Below are 16810 nucleotides of genomic sequence, written 5' to 3' on the forward strand. Positions count from 1 at the left end.
CATCCGGCTCCCTTCAGCCCCCCCACCCCCGCTCCTGCCCTCCCTCCTCCTCCCCCCTTTCTTGCTCTTCTGGCATGAATCTCAAGGGAGTTTCTACTGTTTCCACCAAAGAACTGTGATTGGCACCGAACTAGGCATGAGGCAGGAAATTGCGGGTCATGGGGTCCGAAGGGGAAGGTCACTTCCAAGAAGTGAGAGGCTCCCCAAGTCATGGGGCTTCATAGTCGTGCTCCCCCGGGGCTGAACTGCGTGGTGTGTGTTGTCGGAGGCCAAAGGGGATGTGGGGACAGGAACCCCCCACCTCCGCCACCGCTGCTCTCTGCTCATATTATCGCTGGGCAGCTTGGAGAGGGGGGCTGACACCCCCACCCCCGAGCTTTTACTTCCCTGAAGGAGGGTGCCAGGGCCTCTGAGATGCTGCTCGACTCCACTTTGGTTGCCTCGGCTAGAGTCCTAGAACACCAGGCGCGGAGGCTGGGTCTGCAGCCTGCCAGACCACGCTCTGGAAATCTTGTCAACCTCGGTCATCCAGGAGCATTTGGAAGATTCTAGATCCTGAAACGCCCCACCTGGAGAAGGCAGTTCCCACTGCGCCCCTGTGCCTGAGGCAGCACCCACATGGCCCCTGGGTCCTAGTCCCTGTTCCTAACACCCTAGGCCTGGACCCCAGACACACTGGGGCCTGAAAGCAGTGTGGGAAAGAAGAGCTTTATCCAGAGGGAAATGTAGGCATTTTTGGCTTATGTAAGAATCCTGGGAAACGTTCATGGGAATGGTTGTGGGAATGGTTTTGAGGACCAAGTCACTTCACAGACGCAGGAGTATGGGAGAGGGCCTAGACTGGCAGGATACCCCGGTCTGGGGACAGCAGATGTCACCTAACAAAGACCTCCCCACCCCCACCCCTGAGGCCCAGGTGCCCAGGAATGAAGGAAAAGGTTTGGTCACCCTTTCGAGAGTCAAAGCCAAACCAGCCCAGAAAGGAGAGAAGATCTGGAGAAGGCATCACAGGAGCCACATCATATTGTAGCCCCAAGCCACACAGCCCATGGCCCTGCCTTGTTTCGGTCACACTGCAACATTAATAAAATGTCTCCTTGCTCTTCTTTGTCAGTGGCAGCTAGTTTTGCTGTGTCATGTGGGGGTTGTAGAAATTCGCACTAGGCGCTCGACAGAATGGGGGCAGGAAGAGCTATTGCCCAGGTCACTGGGGTGCACAGAATGGCCAAGCATTTGGGAGTCTGAGTGAAGCAAGGATCTGCGTGTGCGTGGGGAGGGGGGGAGCAGCGTGTGCTCCAAAACCTTGTTCGATTGCATCCTGACCCTTCTCTCTTCCCTCTCCTCCTCTCTCTGTCTGGCGTCCACAGGGGCTGTGTCCTGGGGTCCTGCTGGCGGCTCCCTCCCTGCAAGTGTGGGTATGGGTGGGCGGTCTTCATTGCTCCATCTATGAAGCGGGAGTCATTGAGGGCACAGTCATGCCAGAGTATAGGATGCCCAGTGCCTTAGCCAGGCCATCCCACGCTCACCCCCAGAACCAGCACACCCCCATAATGCCCCAAATCTCCTCCTGGGGCTTTGCAGCTGACCACCCTGGGACAGCAGACCCAAGCCTCCCACAAGCATCAGCCTGGGTGATCCCAGGTGCCCAGGGCTCCATGTCGTCCTCCCCTGGTGACAGAGCCAGTGGGCTGGGCAACCGGACCACAGTGCCAGGAGACAGGACCCGTTCCATAGGTTGCTGCAGGGGCCCCTCCTCCTGTCCCTTACTCATTAGCCAGGCCACAAGGTAACATGGGCTTGGCTGGACAAGGCTGGCTGAGGAGAGTGCCCAGGCATGCAGGACGGACAGCAGCCTGGTCTCGGAATGGACAGAGTTCAAGACACAGCCCCCCAAGACCGAGGGGGCTGTTGCCCTGCCCTCCGCAGGCTGGTCCCCATTGGCTTTGGGGCTGAGGTGTGGACGCTCTTCGTCCTTTCCGGACCCCTGGTAAGAGGGTGAAGTTGGGGGCGGGTAGGTGGTAAGGCTAGGGGGCGGCTGCTGTCCAGATGTGATGCGGGCTGTGCCAGAAGCTGCTCACACCCCTCCCCAGAAACTGCCCACGCTGACCACGTGCAGGCTGTAGCAGGGGCCACCACCCAGAGCAGGTGACAGACAGCAGGACAGCTGTCCTCAGACAGTGCCTGGGGTGGTCGTGGGGCCTGACCTCGCTCAGCAGCCAGCAGCCCCGACTCCGAAGGGGCAGGCATGTCCTCCTCCAGAAACAAATGGGAAGGCCGGGTCAAATCCCTGGGATGACCAGTGAGACCCATTCATGCAAGAGTCTGCAGGCCCCGCCTTGCCGTTTGCAAGGGGAAGCAGGGGTCACCTACCCATTCTATTTCCAATGGGAAAATTGTTTTAGATACTTTTTTTTCTTCTCACCATAAAGACTAATCAGTACACTCTCCCTACGAAAGTTCCAGGCGAAACACAGCCATTACTCAGCCATTACTCAGCCCAGTATAAGGACTGACCAATTATTATGAACAACACCATGGGATTATGAGATGTTTGGGTTCAGCTCTCTGCGCTCCGGGCCGGCAGCCGTGTTTTTCGGTGGGTCTCCGGTACGAGCCCCCTTCAGTGTGGGGCTGGGCAGTGCAGGGCCCTTGACCCCGGCCGTTGTCCCCTAGTTTTTGTTCCAGGTGCTGACCTTCATGATCCATGTTGTGAGTTCAGTGTTTTGTGGGCACCTGGGCAAGCTGGAGCTGGCGTCAGTGACCCTCTCGGTGGCCGTGAGTATAGCCAGGCCATGTGGGGATGCCCTATCCTCCCCCCACCCGAGACATAGCAGGAGGGCTGATGGCTGCATTCACAGCTGGGCCTGGGGAGGAGGGGGGCTGGGCCTGTGTCACACAGCAGGTGCAGGCAGGGCCTGGGCAGGAAGGGGATCTCTGGCTCAGCCCCCAGACACCGGGTAGCCCCTGGGTTCCCCTCCTTCGGCCCCCAGCCCCTGACCAGCCCTGTGTTCTCTCCCATGCATGGTTCCAGTTTGTCAATGTCTGTGGAGTTTCCATAGGATTGGGCTTGTCCTCAGCATGTGACACCTTGATGTCCCAGGTAGGTGGGCCTCCGGGAGCCGGGCAGGAGGGCGCCCACTGAAGGCCCTTCAGTGATGCCTGGCTCTGGGAGTCCATCAAACAGGCCCCGGGGACAGCTGCTCCCGGCCTGCCTGCAAGGACCCCAATGCTATCAGGGACTCCACCCATCAGAAAGAGCCTAAGAGCCATGGAGGGAACGGGGTGGAGGCCGTTCCCTGACCTCAGGTGTCAAATACCGAGGGTGCACCTGTGGGAACCCTCCCGCCCTTGGGGGCCCACAGCCCGGGGGGGCTCAGCTGTCCTGGGGAGGGGGGTCTGGACTCACAGTGGACCTGGCAACCTGGGCTTGGTCCTGGCTGCCACTTAGCAGCATGGAGACTTGACAGATGTTCTTGGAGCTTCCCTTGCTCCAGCTGTAGTTGGGAGAATGAGGCCCTCCTTGGTAGGGGCTTTTGAAGACCTGGGGACAAGGGTAGACAGAGGCTGGCCACAGGGCCTGGCATGGAGCTAGTGCTCGGTAAATACCGCTGTTGTAATTCTGCGAGCAGGCTGAGCCCAGAGGGGCCCTCTCCAGGCTGTAATCAGGGGGTGCCAGAGGCCCACTCCCCAGGCCTGGCTGGCTGCCAACGATGTCCCAGGTCCATCCCCACAGCACTAGCGCCACTAGGAGGTTGACGCCCTAGCTGGGCTCCCCCATCAGAAAGAGCCTAAGAGCCATGGAGGGAACGGGGTGGAGGCCAGAGGGCAGGTACAGAAGGTGTGGGCAGCCTGACCCAGGACTGAGCTGTTTTGCAGAGCTTCGGCAGCCCCAACAAGAAGCATGTGGGGGTCATTCTGCAAAGGGGGACCCTGGTTCTCCTTCTCTGCTGCTTCCCCTGCTGGGCCCTCTTCCTCAACACCCAGCAGATCCTGCTGCTCTTCCGGCAGGACCCGGCCGTGTCCAGGTACGGCTTGGCATCTGCCAGGACTCCCTAAAAAGGACCACTCCCTAGCACACCCCCACCCCCACCCTGTGCTTCTCTGGGTCTCCAGCAGTCACAGGTGCCCCTTGTAGGGGGAGGTTCCAGGATCCCCAAGTTCCCATCTCTCCCTTCCTGGCATGCTGTTCCAGCTGCGGCCAGCAGGGAGCAGACACGAGGCCAGTTTTAATTTGGGAGGAAAGGAGAAAAGAGAAGGGATTTGCATTTGTGCCCCCACCTGGGAATACCTTGTTTGTTTTGTAGGACGTGCATTTCATTTGCTTCTAGATGGATGAGCTCTCTGCTTCTCCCCACCCCCTCTTATACACCGCATGTGACTTCCAATTGAAGTTCCCCAAGCTTTAGGACCTTGGGCCCTCCCACCCACTCCTGGAACCTTCCTAGAACATAGTAGTGGCACCCTGTGAAGTAGAGGCAAAGGTTCTCCTCAAACCTGGGGTGCCCAGAGTGCTTCTCAGGCAGCCTCCCAGTCCCCACCCCTGTTGCGGAGGGTACAGCCTGGACAGCTCTGGACCTCCTGGCTCTCTTGCAGACTAACCCAGGAGTACGTGCTGATCTTCATTCCAGCACTTCCGGTAAGTGCCTCTGGCTGGCGAGCCTGGAGGAGGGTGGACTTCCACTCCCTTAGATTCTGGCCATTTGCTCGATCATGCTTTTCCCTGCTCATCCATGCTTTTCCATGCTGTATGCTGGGAAGGCCCGTGAGCCCGCGGCCACTGAGGGCAGCAGAAGGCAAGAGGGGAATCTGGGTCTCCTGCCAGTCCATTTAAGATTGCTCATTTAAGAAGTAGCATGTTTTCTGATTAGAAGACCTTTCATTGGAGAAATCGTGGGAGGCGTGGAAATGAAAAATTTTAAATCACCTCTGGTCCTGCCTCCCAGAGAGAATATAGGGTAATCTCTCTTTCCGGGGTTATTTCTGTTCGCTGGACACATGCCTGGTTGGAAAGAGGGTCCGTGTGTGTATCTTGTATTGTAACCTGCTTTTCCCCTTTCCAATACATTGTTAATCTCTGGATATGATTATAAATAGCCTTCCGCATCCATTTCGAAGGCCATGAAGCCCCCTCCAGTGCCACAATGTGTTGACCAGTCCCTTTCTGGTAGGCATTTTGGTTGTTTCCAGTACTCACTATCAAAAAGAAGAGTGTGATAAACACTCTTACAGAAAAATCTTCCGGGGGGTGCCTGGGTGACTCAGTGGGTTAAGCCTCTGCCTTCGGCTCAGGTCATGATCCCAGAGTCCTGGGATCGAGCCCTGGCATCGGGCTCTCTGCTCAGCAGGAAGCCTGCTTCTCCCTCTCTCTCTCTGTCTGCCTCTCTGCCTACTTGTGATCTCCGTCTGTCAAATAAATAAATAAAACCTTAAAAAAAAAAAAAAAAAGAAAGAAAAGAAAAATCTTCCCGAACACCTGTAACGATTTCCTTCAGGTGCTTTATGGAAACTGGAGTTGCTTTGGCAATGGCTAGTCAGTACCCATTCTCCCCGACTAGCAACACTTCACGAGTGCAGAGTATTGTTACTAACATTTTTTTTTCTGATCCGAAATAGCTGTCACAGGCGTTTAATTGCTAATGAACCTTTTTTTTTATGTCTTTATTGATCATTTTGTTCTTCTGTGAACGGTCCGCTCCCTTTGCTTATTTTAGTGGATTCATCTTTTTATTTTTTAAGATTTATTTATTTATTTATTTTAGAGAGGGAAAGGGAGGGAGGAAGGGGCAGAGGGAGAGAGGGAATCTCAAGCAGACCATCCCCCACCCCTGCAGAGCACAGAGCCCGACACAGGCTTTGATCTCACGACCCTGAGATCATGATCTGAGCAGAAACAGGAGTGCAATGCTTAATGGACCGAGCTACCCAGGAGCCCCTGGGTCAAACTTTTTCTACTTATTATAACTCTTGTTAACTAATAACCCTTTGTCCTATATGGCACACACTTTTTTCATTTTTTAAGCTTGTCACTCGCCTTTTAATTTTTTAGTATTTTTGGACTAAAGAATTTCTAATGTATACATAACAGATCCATAACCTTCTTTTTTATGGGGTCTTTGATGAGTTTAAAAACACTTATTCCCCTGTCATTGCAAGATTATATAAACATTTGCCTCTGTGTGGTCTTTGAGCCTTCCTATGATTTTTATTCTTATCCTTAAGGCTCTACTCTAGCTAATAAACTTTAACTAGAACTCATGATTGCTTATTCTCTCCTTTCTCTATTAATTTATTAAATACCAGCTAAGCAGGGCATCTAGTCAAGTCAGTTTCTGAGATTTCTGGCCGGCCCCAGTGGTCGGTATGTCTGCTCAGGAATCCACTGCTACCCTCTTTGATTTGTTGAGGCTTAGTGAGACACATGACTGGCAGGAGATGGTGGGTCAGGGATGGCGTCCTTGGAACCACAGCACTTCTTTGGCATCTTGCCAGACAGGGCCAGCAGGGCTGGGCTAGGGGAAAACAACCTATAACGTTATCACTGTAGCAACTCCTTTATCGAATAAAGCAAGTCCCTCCCATAAAATGTTACTGTAAAATTGACCAGTAAAGCAATAATAAAAGTGCCAAGTATCATTTACATAATGCTTACCTAACACTTGGCATGCTTAAACGTGCCATATACTGTTTTGTGAGCATCTGACGTTATTATTAACTTCACATATATATGTAGAGATGAATATGCAGTATTCACAGAGATGATTATGCCCATCGTAGATGAAGAAACTGAGGCCCAGAGAGGTTAAGCAACTTGCTTAAGATCACACAGCTCATGAGAAAGCAGAGCCAGCACTTGAACGCAGGCAATCTAGCTCCGGCTCCTTGCTCTTAAGCACTGGGCTATACTGAAGTGAACCAGAGGCCTAAGGGAAGGGGTAGGGCAGGAGGGCACAGGCCCAGGGCCAGGCTTTGACAGAGGACAGAAGAGGGGCAGGGACAGAGCCCCCAGCACACATGCCCTCTCTGTCCTCCTGCCACCCTGTGGGGACTTGAGCCTACTCAACCGGAACTACTGACGGCCACCCTGCTCAGCCCCCCTCTCACTCCCTACCAGCCCAAGACCACTCCCCCCAGATTATTGTTTTCAGCAGCCGGAGCCAGGCTCAAGGGTGGTCCCAGTCTGTGTATCAGGGCTCTGCTGGGTGCCTACCTGGGTGGCCTACCTGAGCTGATGGATAGTCAGGGTCAGCAGCCAGGAGCTCTCTGCCAGGTGCTCAGCCTCTTAAACAAGCCTGCGGAGCTGTGCTCTCTGTTGGAGCCAACCCTCCCTCCCTATCTGTCCCTCCCTACAACCAAGCAGGAGCCCCGAGGGGGCCTCTATCCTCCTAAGCAGGGCCAGAGCACCCAAGATGGCTCAGCAGGCTTCAGCCCACCCCAGGGGGCCCCAGGCACACTTTGGTGAAGTAAGAGCACCATACTCAGGTATCAAAGAAATTCCTATTGATGGTCATCTCGTGCTTTGATATAGTCATTGTTTATCTGTGTGTCTGGTTTTTTGTTTTGTTTTGTTTTTATTTTACACAGGCATTTTTCCTTTATGTCCTGCTGGCAAAATATTTGCAAAATCAGGTACAGTTCTCTAGCTAGAGGGGCGACCCCTGGTCCCAGCACACTGCCCCATTCCAGTGGGAAGGGGTGCCTGGGGCTTTTCTACACGATCTCTGAGACTGATCAAGGCCTAGCAAGGAGCTGCATGGTCCCGGCCTCTTTCCAACCCCGGGGATAAGCCTGGGCTGGGCCACACCCCTCGCCCCTGCCCCCCACCCCCTTCATTTATTTCAGGGAATCGTCTGGCCCCAAGTCTTCAGTGGCATTGTGGGCAACTGCATCAATGGCTTGGCCAACTACATCCTGGTTTCCATGCTGAGACTGGGGGTCAGGTGAGCTCCGGTACTGGGGGGCTTCAGGGGCCCCATCAGGGACCACTGTTCCCCAGGCACCCCACCCCTGAGTGGGGCGGATCGGTCACCATCCTCACCTCACCAGAACCATAGGGGCTGCCTCAGTCATCCAGAAGTGGGGTGTCCCCAAGTGAGGAATTGGGGGTCCTACTGGTCCCTCAGATTCTGGGGGACTCTCCACCAAGGAGAGGGGGAGAGGAGCCCTCTTCATCCATGCCCCAGCCCACCAGGAAAGGCCGAGAGTGGGGACTTGCCTCGGTGACTCCAGGGACTCTGTCATCATGGTGCCTACGGCACTAGAGGGTCCTGTGGCCGATCCCGGGATGGGGGTGCTAGCTGAGCCATGCCTGGGCCCCCTTCCCCTCCGTGCTGTCTTCAGCAGGGGAGCCCCAACCCCTAGGACCAGAGTCGGACATTAGCCCTAGCCCTGCTCTCTCTCCTTTCCCAGGGGCTCTGCTTTCGCCAGCACTCTCTCCTTCTTCGTGCAGACCATCTTCCTCTTTCTCTACATTGTGCTGAAGAAGCTGCACCTGGAGACATGGGCAGGTGCAGGGGGCTGCCCTGCCTTTGGGGGGCTGAGCAGACAAGCAGCAGGCAGGACCCTGGCATGGGTCCAGGGTGTGCATTTGGCAGGGGGACAGAAGACCCGGTTAGAGCCCCGTTGGAGGGACCCTATCTTCGGGCTTGCCTCCATTTCCCCTCAGGGTCTCCTTCCCTTTTGCTCTACCCCTCAGGACCCCGCCCCATCAAATGTGACATGGTACAGAGCCCTGCTTGGGACAGCCCCAGGGTGCTTTCTGGCCTGCTCCCTGATGTCAGGGTGAGGACACAGGGGAAATCCTAGGTGTCAGCAGCAGGCCCAGCACCCGACATTTCTGACCCCAGTTAAACTTCATGACACCTTATTATCCCCATTTTATTTACACAGAGGAAACAGAGTGAGTTTAAATGATTTGCCCAAAATGCCAGAGACAACACATGGTGGGGCCGGACTCAAACCTGTGGCTCTCTGAGCTTTCCTGCCTCCTGAAACCTAACTCTGCAGACCATAGGGTCCTCTTCCAGGCATTTCAAAACCAGCTCTGTGGCTGGGGCCTCAGTCACCGGGCAGGGAGTCTGGGATGCACCCCCCTCCCCACCTCACTGTCCATGTCTACACAGCCCTATCTGCCCTGAGAATCCTTTCAGCAACCTTGACCTCATGCCATCCTCCCAAAAACCCTTCCAGAGAGGCAGGGCAAAGACAACTCAGATTTTCAGATGAGGAAATGGAGCCCCGAAAGGGCAGGGTAGTTGCCCAAGATCCCGCCGTGGTGTAGCAGGCAGAGTGGGGACTGTCACCGTGACCCAGGCTCCCATCCCAAGCCTCCCCGTGGTGCCCCTTGTGTGAGCAGGTGCCCCGCCCTGCATCGTCCTCCCGCACCACAGGGTGACCGGCTGGCACACCCCATGCAGAATGCGAAGTGCCTACACCTGCTGAGCTAAGCCAGGAGTGGGTGAAGCCAGAGAGCCGGAGGCCTGCGGTGGGGGGGGGGGGGGGGAGGGGGCTGCAGTGAGCGGGCATGCGCCTTGGCTCCTGGCCCGCCCCCTAATGGGGGCTTCTGTTCCTAGGCTGGTCCAGCCAGTGTCTGCAGGACTGGGGCCCCTTCTTCTCTCTGGCGATTCCCAGCATGCTCATGGTGTGCATCGAGTGGTGGGCCTACGAGATCGGGAGCTTCCTCATGGGTAAGTGGACGAGCATGGCTCAGAGAACCGTGTGCGCATCTCCGAAACCTCCTCCGCAAGCGGGCAGTTCAGCAGCCTGGCCCAGGCTGGGCCTGTGGCTCTCTCATCCCCCTATGAGGTCGTGAGCTCCCTCAAGGCAGGCCTTAGCCTTTCATGTCAGGACCCTAGCACCACCCAGCAAAAGGCCTAGAACCCAGCAGGTGCCTGGGGCTAGGTGGTTGAGTCTCTGAGGAAGCAAGGGACTGAACCAGCTGGGGTGTGACGTGTGTGTTCTCATCAAAACACCCAGGGCGGCGTCCATACACCCTGAGAATCAGGCCCGTGCAAGAATGGCCTAGGGAAACCTTCTGGGCTAGTCCTTGCCCCCCATTTAGACAGGTAAACTGAGTTCCAAGAACAAGAAACTGTCCAGAGTTGCACAGAGCTGCACAGTGGCAGGGCTGGGACCCAAGCTCAGCTCTCCTGACCTTGGCCCAGGTCTCTTTCTCTTACTCGCCATGCTGAGGTACAACAAGGACTGGAAAGTCAAACCATACAGGCAACAGCCTCCAGAAAATTCCACTGGGATTTTCCTGGAAGGTTGAAGGCCAGGAAGGAACATCTTCCATTGCAAATCAGCCCTTGGAAATCATTTGGCCGTCAGCGTCCAAATCCTGATCTCTTAGAGGTCCCCAGGACTGGGTGCTGACTGTGTGCCCCCCCCCCCCCTGTCCCCCCCCACTCCCCCCTGCAGGCCTGATCAGCGTGCTGGACCTCTCTGGCCAAGCCATACTCTACGAGTTGGCCACCGTAGTCTACATGGTGAGTCTCTTCTGGGGCCACACCCTTCATGCTGGCCTGGCCCCCTTGATGGCCTGGGGTGTCACAAAAGAGGGGCGGGCCGTCACCCTAAGGGCCATCTCTGTCCTGAGGGACCCTCCTGGACCCTCTGTGCCCATTCAGGTCTGGAACCTGCTGGGCCAGCTGCTCCACAGGTGGTAATACTGAACTAAAAGTGTGGTGTTAGAATTTTTTTAAATCATCACCATTTAACAATGGGGGAAATTTCACATGGTAAAATTTTTGCATTCTCTTGAAAAATGGAACATTCCATTTAGCGGTGGGCCCACACTCCCGGCATTCCCGAGTCAGCGAGAGCTGGGTGATGGCATTCCCTCGTTGTGCTGGTGGCAGGGGCAGGGGACCTCCCTGTTCCCCACCACAGTCCCCATAGCTCTCCCACAGTGACGTGAGTTGTCCCTTGTCACTCAGGTGTGTATCTGCCAGCCTCCTGGGGACAGGCAGTCTGTGACCCTGGGCTTAAGGAAATGACTCACAAAAGTCTCTACACTTACAGCACTCATGTATAAGGGGCTTTATTTTACAAATGGTTTCCACAAAACTTGGTTTTTCTGGCATACCTAAGACCACAGCTGCCTCTGAAAAATGTGTTTACTCACGAGTCGCCTTGTGACATCTTCTGGAGAGGGTGGGGACGGCTGGCTGGCTCAGGGCATCCCCAGTCCCTCTCCCCCACCGCAGCCAGACAGCCCTCTCTACTCATGCCGCCTCCCAGGGACCCGTCCTGTCTTCTTTCTCTTCTCCCTCTTGGCCTGGATTGGAGGGTGGGAGGGGCGCTCCACCCCAGCCCTGGCCTCTCCCTGGCTCAGGACCCACCCACCCCATTCAGGTTGGCTCCACTGACCGCCCCTTGTTACCTGTGATCCCAGATTCCCCTGGGGCTCAGCAACGCGGTCTGTGTCCGGGTGGGGATGGCCCTGGGAGCCGCGGACACTGCCCAAGCTAAGCGGTCAGCCATCTCCGGCATGCTTTGCACAGGTGGGTAGAGTCCTCTGGTGGTAGCGGGGAAGGGTCTTGGAAAGTTGGAGCCCTGGAGCAAGGGAGAAACCAGCCCCACTGGGCCCCCAGAGAACCCCTCCGGGGCTGAGTTGACACAACCTTTCCAGCCCTTACCTTAGTGTGTGACCATGTGAAGTCCCTTCCTCCCCAGGCTTCTCCCTCCAGCTGTCCTGGGCCCTTTTGCAAATTTGCTCTCCCAGCACCCCCAGGAGCTTGGGGGCCTGCCCACCCCCCCACCCCCGCCCCGGGCTAAGCCAATCTGTCCTCCTTCTGGCTTTTGTGGAGAGTGGCGGTTCTCAGATTTTCGGCTGCATTAGAATCGGCCTGACGGCTGTGTCAGTCCACACACCACTGGGCTTTCCCCCACAGTTTCTGACCCAGGAAGGGGGGCCTAAGAACCCACATTGTGAGCAAGTTACCAGGGGATGCGGAAGCCGCTGGTCCAGAAAGCCCACTTGGAGAACCAGAAGAGGAAGGACAGTCCCTCCCTTGTCCTGCCTTGAGGGGTCCTCAGCTGGGCTCCTCCGGCGATTGGGGTTGGGGTGGGGTGGGGTGCTTGGGGTGGGGGTAGGGTGGGGTGCTCGGGGACAAATGTACTTCCTTTTGTCTCTTCCAGTTGGGACCTCGCTGGTTGTGGCCGTACTGCTGAGCCTCCTGAAAAACAAACTGGGGCATATTTTTACAAATGATGAGTAGGTAATCAGTTCTCTTCACTCACTTCTGGGAAATGCCAGAGTGGCTGGCGGCTGGCCCTCAGGGTCGCACGGCCGACTGGCTTGGCACTGGGTCCAGAGGAAGCGGGACTAGACCAGACTTTGCTCTCACTGGGAGGAAGCTAGTTAGCAGCTGGCTCTGCTTCTGTCCCCAGACGGCGGCGTCTGTCACCTACTTGGACACGATGCTGACCGGAGGGCGGTAGGAAAGTGGGAGGGATCGCTCTTCTGGAGTTTAAGAACACAGACACACATGCAGAAACTCAGCACCAGGAATGTCAGGTTCATCTGGGGCCATTTCTTCTCTCCCGATCCTTTTCAGGAGGTGGTGGAACAGAGGGGAGATAAGAACATGGTCATGCCCTAGATCTCCTCACGAATGTTCTCCCCTGTGTCTTCTGCAGAGAAGTCATGGCACTGGTGAACAAGGTCCTGCCGGTCTATATCGTCTTTCAGCTGTTTGAGGCCGTCTGTGTAAGTACTGCCCTGGTGGGAAGCCGACCCCCCAGTCCAAGTCCAAGTTCATGGGCGCTCCCTGAGGCCTCCATGGGATGCCAGGATTAACTCACTGAAACAGGTAAAGGGCTAACTGTATATAGTAAATGCCCAAAACCTTGGCTTGGATTAATTCTATTGTTATTCAAAACAATGATGACTCTTCCCTTCAGTCTTCCATCAAGTCAAAACACAATGGAGATTAGCGAGAAAGATTGCACCAGCATTAACTCCTCCACCCTGTTCTGGAGCAAAGGGACCTGAGAGGGAGGGAGTCATCCCAGAGTACTGAGGGACCCGAGTTTTCTGCATCTCTGAGTGCTACAAGACGGGTCCCATTTAGTGCAGATCAGAATGACATGAATTTTTAAGAGCATCACATTTGAAAAAAAAAAAAAAGAAAACACTAATATCTCCTTTTAGAAGCAGAATTTGGAACCCTGTATCTTCTACCTCACATCTTGAGTTCTTTTAGCCTGTGGCTTTGTTACTCATTTGAGTAGTCTGTGTGTGTGGATTCCTTTAAGATACTTGTATAGAATCAGATCTTCTGGGAATCAAGAGTTTTTTCCCCCTTTCCACGTGGCTGGAACTTGACTCCAGTATGAGGGATACACACAGAGCTTCTCTATGCCTTGCTCCAAACGTTAGGGCAAAAGGGTTCAATCTTTCAGCTTGAAATGTTATCTGTAGGATTTTTATAAATGCCCTTCATCAGGCTGAGGAAGATCTAGTCTGATAAAACATTTTCTCATGAATGGTGTTGGGATTTTCTAGAATGCCCTTCCTGTGTCTATGGAGATAATCAAGTGACTTTTGTCCCTTGTCAATATGATAGAATCACATTAATTGATTTTTTTAAATTTTTTATTTTTTATAAACATATATTTTTATCACCAGGGGTACAGGTCTGTGAATCACCAGGTTTACACACTTCACAGCACTCACCAAAGCACATACCCTCCCCAATGTCCATAATCCCACCCCCTTCTCCCAAACCCCCTCCCCCAGCAACCCTCAGTTTGTTTTGTGAGATTAAGAGTTACTTATGGTTTGTCTCCTCCCGATCCCAAATTGTTTCATTTATTCTTTTCCGACCCCCCAAGCCTCCCATGTTGCATCTCAACTTCCTCATATCAGGGAGATCATATGATAGTTGTCGTTCTCTGATTGACTTGTTTTGCTAAGCATAATACCATCTAGTTCCATCCACGTCATCTCAAATGGCAAGATTTCATTTCTTTTGATGGCTGCATAGTATTTCATTATATATGTATATATATATATATATATACACACACACACACACATACATACCACATCTTCTTTATCCATTCATCTGTTGATGGACATCTAGGTTCTTTCCATAGTTTGGCTACTGTGGACATTGCTGCTGTAAACATTTGGGTGCACATGCCCCTTCGGATCACTACATTTGTATCTTTAGGGTAAATACCCAGTAGTGCCCTTGCTGGGTCATAGGGTAGCTCTATTTTCAACTTTTTGAGGAACCTCCATGCTGTTTTCCAGAGTGGCTGCACCAGCTTGCATTCCCACCAACAGTGTAGGAGGGTTCCCCTTTCTCCGCATCCTCACCAGCATCTGTAATTTCCTGACTTGTTAATTTTATAGGCTCTCAGTATGAGGCCTTCCTTCTTTTTGGATCTAGGCATTTAAAGTTACACATCTCTAAGCACTGCATTAGTGGCATCTAATTCATTGGCTATGTTGTTTTACTTTGCATTCCAGCTATCTTACAATTTCTCCTGTTCTTTACTCTTTGACCCACAGGTTTAGAAACGTATTAACTTCCAAGAAAAAAAAGAACCACAGAAGTGTGTGTTACCTTCCAGTATTGGGGGTCTTCCCAGATTTCTTTCTTTGTCGGTGTCTCTAATTTAATTGTCGTGTGCTCTGGCACAGACCCATCCCGGAGAATGTCGCATGTGTGACCTTTTCCCATGGCCTGTTGTTTTATTTGGGAATTTACTGGGGGGCTTCTGTGACTTCCATCTCCTCTACAACCTGCAGCTATCTCGCAACTCAGTTTGGTTTTCTGGGTTTGTTTTTTCTCCCTTCAATTTTAGGCTTAGCTTCCTTGGCGCTGGAGAGGAGGGGACAGGAGGTAGTGGCAGCGGGCCCTGGCCCGCCTTATGTGCTGGGCACTGGAGACTATCCATGTAATTCAAAATGCTCTAAAGGGCTTCGCAGGCTTGGCACTATAACATTTCAGATGGATAATTCCTTGTTGTAAACCTCCTTTAGCAGCATCCCTGGTCTCAACCCAGTAGGTTCCAGTCACACACCCCTCCCCACCATCCCACACCATCTCCAGACATTGCCAAATGTCCCCTAGAGCCCAACACTGAGAAATACTTGTGTAGACCACATCATTCATCATTTGGGAGGAGTCTTTTTCTAACCCCAAAATACCCTCTATGTCACAATAGATAAAACATGAGTAACCCAAAGGCCTCATTTCCAAGTTCAAGAGGTACCGTCTCGCCTCCTGCACACATTGCCTCTTTGCTCAAAGTGTACCAAACAAACCACAGAAACCGGCACATCCTTTATACTTACGGGAAAGAAAAAGAACCAAGTGTCTGTGCTTCAGACACATCAGACGGAACATGAACCGTGGCTGTAGTCCTTCGAGCACTAGGTCAGGGATCAGGCTGGGAGGAGGAGCCTAGAAAGATAAAGCTGAGCTAGTTTTTCCCCAGAGGAGTTTCTATAACAGGGGACACATTTGCTCGCCCCGTGTGGTTTCCAGAATCAGGCCCCCCACCCCAAAGATACCTCTCCACATCCAAATCCCCAGGCCCGTGAAGGTCAGGTGGCAGGAGGGACTTTGCAGACGGGATCTCGTGAAGAAGGATCTAGAGCTGGGGCAGATGGTCTCGGATTATCCAGAGCGTAATCACGAGGGTTCTCATAAGTGAGAGAGGGAGGCCCAGAGGCAGAAGGAAGACGTAAGCCAGACACATGTGGTGGTGTCACCGCTGTCTGCGGGCCAAGAGTCAAGGAATGCAGGGAAGCCTCTCAAAGCTGCAAAGGGCAGGGACACGGATTCTCTCCTCCGGCCTCCAGTAGGAACCTGCCCTGCCTTTAGCGCAGCAAGACCCATTTCGGACTCATAATCTCCAGAGCCGGGAAACCGTGCCTGTGCCTTGTTCCATGTTGCTGATTTACTGGAATTTGCCACAGCAGCAGTGGGAAGGCCACCTGGCACAACTCCATGAGCACAACTCTATATGACATTGGTCCTGTTTCCTGGACCGGCTGGTGGTTGGTTACCGGCCCTACCTTGATTTTCTAAAGAGGTGGTCACGGTGTGCAGATGAAGATGGGTGGGGGTGACTGGCCCCGACTCGGTCTCCCCACAGGAGGGAACGAGAGCACTGTCCCGGGGCTGGCTGAAAGCAGGCCTTGCGACGGGAGTGGCTTAGAAGGGAGCCCATGGCAGGAGACCTGCCATCAGTCTCCCGCCCCTCTCTGCCTCCCCTCCCAGTGCGTGTACGGTGGAGTCCTGAGAGGGACCGGCAAGCAGGCCTTCGGAGCCATTGTGAATGCCATCATGTACTATGTCATCGGTCTGCCCGTGGGCATCGTGCTGACCTTTGTAGTCAGAATGAGAATCATGGGTATGTGCTGCCAGGGAAAGTAAGAACAGGGCTGGGGGGCCCTCGGACGCTCTGTCCCCATGGCTTCTTGTCTCCCGCAGGCCTCTGGCTGGGCATGCTGGTTTGTGGCCTCCTGGGCGCTGTTGCCTTTGCTGTCTACACCGCCCGGATGGACTGGAAGCTTGCAGCAGAGGAGGTGAGCGAGCAGTGGGCCCTGGCCTGGCCAAGTGTGCAGACTGACTGCTCCCCCAAAGTGCTCAGGGCACATGGGGGAGCAGCGATCTGGTGGGATGGGGGCACGGAGAGGCCGCCTCGGCCTCCACATCCGCTCCCGTCGTTGCGGGGGGACCCCAGACGGTGCCAGGGAGCTCTCCAACCACAAGGAGAAGTGCACACACCAAAACCCTTCCTTAGCCAGCCCAAGCTGCTGGAAACCCGAACAAAAACAAAGAGCTCA

The 16810-nt window shown here is 54.1% G+C and overlaps 1 protein-coding gene across 10 annotated transcripts in view; it reads left to right on the forward strand.

The window, feature by feature from the left end:
- The first annotated feature begins 1802 nt into the window (after positions 1–1802).
- LOC132003805 (multidrug and toxin extrusion protein 2-like) overlaps positions 1803–16810 on the forward strand; it is a 49320-nt gene continuing 34312 nt past the window's right edge. For 3 of the 10 annotated variants that reach the window (XM_059379573.1, XM_059379574.1, XM_059379575.1), the window contains exons 1-14: positions 1803–1987; positions 2674–2775; positions 3032–3100; positions 3877–4025; positions 4594–4636; positions 7582–7626; positions 7840–7937; positions 8407–8504; positions 9570–9683; positions 10417–10484; positions 11393–11501; positions 12139–12214; positions 12640–12709; positions 16455–16549. In XM_059379573.1, the coding sequence (XP_059235556.1) occupies positions 1835–1987; positions 2674–2775; positions 3032–3100; positions 3877–4025; positions 4594–4636; positions 7582–7626; positions 7840–7937; positions 8407–8504; positions 9570–9683; positions 10417–10484; positions 11393–11501; positions 12139–12214; positions 12640–12709; positions 16455–16549 (1289 nt within the window). In that variant the 5' untranslated portion in view covers positions 1803–1834. Of the gene's footprint in view, positions 1988–2673; positions 2776–3031; positions 3101–3876; positions 4026–4593; positions 4637–7581; positions 7627–7839; positions 7938–8406; positions 8505–9569; positions 9684–10416; positions 10485–11392; positions 11502–12138; positions 12215–12639; positions 12710–16241; positions 16375–16454; positions 16550–16810 lie in introns of all 10 variants that reach the window. The other 7 variants (XM_059379572.1, XM_059379570.1, XM_059379565.1 and 4 more) reach the window with 5 other exon arrangements.

Source organism: Mustela nigripes, chromosome 16, assembly GCF_022355385.1.
Source record: "Mustela nigripes isolate SB6536 chromosome 16, MUSNIG.SB6536, whole genome shotgun sequence".
Taxonomy (NCBI): Eukaryota; Metazoa; Chordata; class Mammalia; order Carnivora; family Mustelidae; genus Mustela; species Mustela nigripes.